The 6,408-nt window shown below is 41.3% G+C and overlaps 1 protein-coding gene across 2 annotated transcripts in view; it reads left to right on the top strand.

Annotated features, from left to right (window-relative positions):
• Positions 1–5,558, top strand: part of LOC112137707 (TNF receptor-associated factor 2) — a 16,362-nt gene extending 10,804 nt beyond the window's left edge. For both annotated transcript variants that reach the window (XM_024260145.1, XM_024260144.1), the window contains 4 exons: positions 22–504; positions 597–774; positions 847–995; positions 3,569–5,558. In XM_024260145.1, coding sequence (XP_024115913.1) covers positions 22–504; positions 597–774; positions 847–995; positions 3,569–3,787 — 1,029 coding nt within the window. In that variant the 3' untranslated portion in view covers positions 3,788–5,558. The remainder of the gene's footprint in view (positions 1–21; positions 505–596; positions 775–846; positions 996–3,568) is intronic.
• Positions 5,559–6,408: the final 850 nt, after the last annotated feature.

Raw genomic sequence — 6,408 nt, 5'->3', positions numbered from 1 at the left:
TCTGTTTTTGTTCTCACCAAGGTGGAGAAGGAGAAGATCCATGACCACGAGCGGCAGTGCTCTTACGAGCACCTCAACCTGCTGCTGCACTTCATCATGGGCATCAAGGTGAGCCTAGAGAGCCTGCAGCCCCAGAGGCTGGAGGTCGCCAGCCAGAAGCTGCACGAGCTCCACCAGTCCCTCCGGGATCTGGAGCTGAGGATGAGCCAGCTGGGCGGGAGTGGCACTGCTCCCCTGCAGGGCGCATGTGCTGCCACTCTGGCCACCTCCTTCACCCCGCTCCCCAGTGCCATAGGAGCTGCTCTGGAGCTGCAGCTGCAGAGCGAGAAGACCAAGGTGGCGGAGCTGAGCCGGCGCTGCCAGGAGCTGGAGCTCAAAGTGAGCACGTTTGAAAACATTGTGTGCATCCTCAACCGGGAGTTGGAGCGCTCCTGTGCCACCATGGAGGCCTACAACCGCCAGCATCGACTGGATCAAGACAAGATTGAAATCCTTAGTAATAAGGTGACACCTGTAGTTCTCTTGCTTACAGCTTGAGCTGATATTTCTAATGTGATTTAGCAATGAAATAAAGCCATGCTCCTATTTTGCTGCAGGTCCGTCAGCTGGAAAGGACTGTGAGCTTGAGAGATCTGTCCATCGTGGAGATGGAGGGCAAAATGAAGGACATGTCCGCAGCCACCTACGACGGCATCTTTATATGGAAAATCTCTGATTTCACCAAGAAGAGGCAAGACGCCATGGCTGGACGAGCTCCTGCAATGTTTTCTCCTGGTGAGTGTTCCATTTTAACTTCATGCCAGGTGAAGATCCTGCCAGAACTTAACCGGCAACTCTGCATTTCAGCTTTTTATACGAGTAAATACGGCTACAAGATGTGTCTGCGGATCTACCTGAATGGTGATGGGACGGGCCGCGGCACGCACTTGTCTCTGTTCTTCGTGGTGATGAGGGGACACAGCGACGCACTCCTCAAGTGGCCTTTTAATCAGAAGGTAAATACAGTAAGGGAAGTTGGAGGTTGGCTCCACCCACAGCCGAAATTTGAAACTCCAGTCAGAGGGGCGGGGCTTGGAGGCAGGACTGTTATCATTACTGGAGCTGCAGATCATATGAGACTCCTGAAACTTAGTTTGACCAATCACAAAATTCAACTGTAATACCTGTAGATGGCAGCACACAGACGGTTTTTGACTTTATTTTCAAGAATCAAACTATTTTTTTTTTAATTTGTCAAAAATTAGGTAATGACCAACAGACAGCACTTTTAAAGCCCCGTTTATTGAGGCCAACAGCCAAAAAAAAGTTGATTTAAGGTTTGGTTACTCTTTAAGAAACATTCTCCAGGGAAAGCCAGCAACGTTTACTATGACCAGACTTTATATTTTTTTTTGATTTAGCCAAAATGTTAGAACATTTTTATTTCTTTGTCAAATTCTTTTGTCCATGTACCATGTAAAGCAATCGGTAGAAATAGCAGTGAGCCCTGACAGAATCTGATGCTGAAACATAGAGGAAGCTGGATTGACCTGAAAGGTGTGCAGCATCACTGCTCAATAGAAATACATCTGTGCTGCTTCCTGTCAGATACAATAACTTTGTAAAAAAAAGAATTAATCAACACATGAATAATCTAATTGAGTTTTGCTTTTGTCACTGCAACAAGTACAACAAAATGTTTTTTTTTGTTAGATTAGGAGAAAAAGGTAAATAGAGTTCCTCGTTTATCGGGGGAGTTACGTCCATAAATATTCAGGGATCAGTGAAATCTGTGAAGTTACAGATTAAACTGTAATACTTCACTAAATCTTGACCATTGTCACACTTTTCTTTTTGCTCAAACTCTCAAAGTTCAAACAAAAAAATGAGTCAATTTTTGAAATGAAAACAAAGATCTGATTACAACCAAAGATTTATATGAATGTGGGAAATTGAACACATTCTGTACATGAGACAGAGCATAGAGGAGAATGATTGACAAGGTCAACAGCCAATCAGGACACGGAATACAGAAAAAAGCAAACAAAATTGAACCGAAAAAAATCTGTGAAATGTGAGCCTGGAAATAGTGAGGAAACACTGGACACAATGGGGGAAAAAATGTTGACATCTGTACTCAGCTCGATGAAGCAGAGGATAGGTGAAGGAAAAAGCCTCAAGGCTCAGCCAGCTCAGGCACTGTACAATGTGAGGAGTACGAATACTGGAGGCAAGAGTGGCTGAACAACCACAGCAGAGTCGAACTGAATCCTCAAGGGTCGATTTATTTACATATCCCAGCCCTCCCTGCTGCTCTCATGTTTTTCTCCCAAATAAGTAGTCGAGATTTTTACAAAATGACTCATTAAAGCTGGAGCTTGTTAGAGCCTTTAGGATGGTTAGCAAAACCTCAGCTTTGTTCACACATAACGTGATTCATCCAATACATTTCTCTTTTTGAGAAGCATCAAATTCACTGCTCCAAAAAAGTGTTCACTTGAAAAAAAATCTGTGAATAAAGAAACGTGAATATGTGAAGAACACTGTATTGAAGAAATGGATGATGTTGAAAGATTATATTTATGTATTTAATGAGATAAAATCATCGGTGAGCATGTCTCCAGGTCTGGGTTCATGAGATCCTTCAGACTCTCTCAGTACGACTCTCCTACTTTGAGCAGTTCTTACTGTGCAGCCCAGTTTGTCAACTTGAGGTCTGAGGAGAGAAATATAGTAAAAAGAAAAAAAAAATGAGAACCTTTTTTTCCCCAAAACCTTTTTTTATTAAAGAATAAGTTGTGACAACACAGCAACTTCAAAATTACTAGTTAGGTGTATAAATGAGATGCTGTATCATATGACATCTTGTCAAAACACTCATCTATGCAAACACACACAAAAAATACAGTTTAAATAAACCAAAAAACATAACAATGTACATTGCTCATTTTATCTGATACCTGATACTGTCACATCAATCCTTAACAAAAAGCTTGCAAGCTGAAGTCCCAAAATTCCAATCAGTTGAAACCAAAAATCTGTTTGATCGTCGGTAAGGTCTAGATTTTTAATATAATTGTTAAAGGGTCCCGTAATTTCCTCAAATAGATTTAGTTTGGTTTATGAAGATGCATTATTATTTCTAAAGGAAGGAAATTTAAGTTGTTTTGAGATTATTTTTTTCTATTGCATAGAGAACCTTTTTATTATTTTCTCTATGCAACGATCAGACTCCATGTTGGTTTTAGACTCCACCCACTTATCACATCATCAACATTTTACTGCCAAAGCTGATTTTCAGATTGGTTGACGACATGATGAAACATTTTTTTGCAGATGTTTGAACTCTGTAAACATCACACTGTGATGCTCAAATCGAACCTTGAGACCGGTCAGTGTCTGTACATTGACTTAGCATAGAAACTGGATGCCACGACACGTGAATCGGGTTCAGTGAACGCAGCTTTTGAACAGGTCTACTGCTCTCCTCAGTCTGTGATCTGACCAGATCAGACTGAGTTCTTTAAACCCTGTCATAGTGAAGAACAGATAAATTCTGGATAACAGGCTGCATTTCCACCGTCTGCAGGTCACCCTCATGCTGCTGGACCAGAACAACAGGGAGCACATCATCGACGCCTTCCGGCCCGACATCTCGTCCTCTTCCTTCCAGAGGCCCGTCAGCGACATGAACATCGCCAGTGGCTGCCCGCTCTTCTGTCCACTGTCCAAGCTGGACTCCAAGAACTCGTACATCCGAGATGAAACCATCTTCATCAAGGCTATTGTGGACCTCTCTGGGCTCTAGGCAGAACTTGAGGACATCCGGGTTGAGGAAACCGGGTTTGCCTTTGTTGCTGCTAAACCATCAAGCGACCCCTGCGTGTTGAGTCTCTCTGCCTGGTTCACTGGATGTGGGTGATGTTGATGGCCGTATGCAGGATCAAGTCTTTGTTTGGGCTCCTGGTTATAAAGGTTATCATCAGTTATCTTTATCACCCAGGCTTTCAACTCAACAACTTAGAGACCATTGCTCTTCAGATCCGTCTGAATGCACATCTGTGGTTTCTTCACGTGTTTCTTTGAGTCAACAGATAGGGGTTTGATTTTCAAGATTCTGAATCTGTTTGTGGAAGCTAAGGTGTTTCAGAGCTCGTGCACGTCATTTCCAGCCTTCAAGGGTGGCGTCTCTAGCAGCTAATGACCGTGTTGGCGGGCTTTACGCAGGAGATTCACAGATGTCTTAAAGCGATACAGGCTTGGTCAGCTTGTAGGAGCCGCAGCGCCTCGCCGTCATCTCACTGGAATCTGAACTACAGACAGTCAGAAAATAATAGGCTTGTCTTAAGTGTCTTCAATCTGCCTCAGTCTGCTCTAGAAGTAGTTTCTACATCACCCAAATCTGACAGTCATTGAATGTTTGTGACATTTGTGCTAGTGTCTCACAGCACAAATAGAAACTGTTGAATTTAGATCCAAAGTTCCGCTGTAGTTCATTCATCTTTTGTGTTCAAACAAACCTGTCTGCAGGTGGTCGCAGCAGTGGATGCATTTGTGTTCCTGTGACTCGCCTGCAGACTAAGACGGTGTCCTGTTTCGGGAAAGTCACCTACAGGTCTTGATTTGAGGGAAATTCTATCTTTCTCTGTGTGAGATCTTGAATATTTTACTATCTTTTTATGGATTTACAACTCAAACATCAAAGGCAGATGGGATCAGTTCAGAGCTGTTTGGGTTCAGAGTGTCAGAAATCATCTGTGGTTGTAAACTTTGTTTGAATTCCATGAATTCCGAGTCATCATGTTGGATAGGGATGATCGTGAGCCTTCACTGTGTGGAAGGAAAGATCTGTGAAGGACGAACTGATCGTTTTTCATGAATGTTCAGGAGATATTACTCTTTTTTTTTTCTAAAGTGTTTTTGGATACAGATCCAGATAAACTGTCAGAAGCCTTCAGTTCCATCTATACTACAGTACGGATGTGTGGAGAAAACATGCTTTTGTTCAGTGTTCCAGAAGATGCAGCAGCTTCTGCAGAGCTCGTTTACATCAGGATCCATCACTTTCATAAAAAATATAGAAGCATCCACGGCTTCAAGGTGGAAACTGAACATTTTTATTGTTCCCATAAAGGTGGAATCAAAGACTTGGTCCTCCTTCAATGAAGTGAAGTTTGCACTGAAACTTTGTTTGTTTTAGTACTGAGCAAAGAACCAAACTGGACCAAACATTCAACACAGCAAAGAACAAATGCGTACTAAAACTTCACCTAAAAGAATGCTATCATTAAAGGTGTGCATAGTCTGCATGTGCTCCAGTGATCAGTTTCTTCTGCACAATTTGTTAAATGTTCATATTCTGAGTAAGTATCATGTGTACTCTCTGCATTTTGTGTTTTTGACATGTGCTGTGCGTCTTATTTCTTTGTTTCCTGTCCAACAGCTGAGCAAACTCGGAGAAACCTGTAGTGTTGGACAGATTTTACTTTTACTGCCGTTATTATTTTACCTTTTTCACATTTAAGATATTTATATTTGCAGTGGAGAAAATAAGTTTGCCCATTAAAAAATAAATTAAGTCTGTCGTCTTAATGGAAGGTTAATTTAAAGAATGAGAGATAGAAAATCAAGAAATCCACTTTTTAAAAATGAATATAAATGTACTTGTATTTCATTGAGGAAAATAAATATTTTAACCTTGTTAGAAATACTATGTAGCAAAACCTTCATCGAGTTCAGAGATCGGACGTTTCTTGCAGTTGATGATCAGGTTTCTGCAAATATCTGCATGAATTTTGGTCACTCTTCTTTACAAATGATTTTTATATAATTCAAATTTGGTGTTTGTTGCTTAACAACTCTGAGCTTCAGCTCTCCTCTTAGATTTTCTATTGGATTGAGTTCCAGAGACTGTCTGGGTCATTCTATGACCTTAACCTGTTTCTTTTTCAGCCATTGATTGTCTTTGCTGTATGTTTTGGGTCATTATTCTGCTGAATGACCCAATCATGACTTGTGGGTTGTTTCACCCATAAGCAAAGAAAGTGTTAACAGCACCACCCAGAGGCTGAAAGTATATTACACCATAGAGAATCCATCGGAAACAGATGATGGGTTTAACGAAACACTCCATGGATTCCACAGCCATGACTTGGCGGGTTGAAAGATGACCTTTAGCGGGCCAAATTTGGCCCACGGGCCCCACTTTGGGCACCCATGTGTCATTTCCTTTGATGAAATGCAAAAAATGTATAATTTTTCTAAAAGTCAATTTCATTTTTTTTTCTTTACGATATTCGTTCCCTCATCATTCAGATGAAGTCACCATTAAAAAAATACTATCTTTCAAACATCCTTTTTGTTTGAGGCTCAAACTCAACATTTCGTCTGAAATCTCCCGACTGAAAGAAGAGAAAAGGGGATTGTTTG

This window comes from Oryzias melastigma, linkage group LG9 (genome assembly GCF_002922805.2).
Source record: "Oryzias melastigma strain HK-1 linkage group LG9, ASM292280v2, whole genome shotgun sequence".
NCBI classification, from domain to species: Eukaryota; Metazoa; Chordata; class Actinopteri; order Beloniformes; family Adrianichthyidae; genus Oryzias; species Oryzias melastigma.
This window is presented reverse-complemented; position numbering and strand designations above follow the sequence as displayed.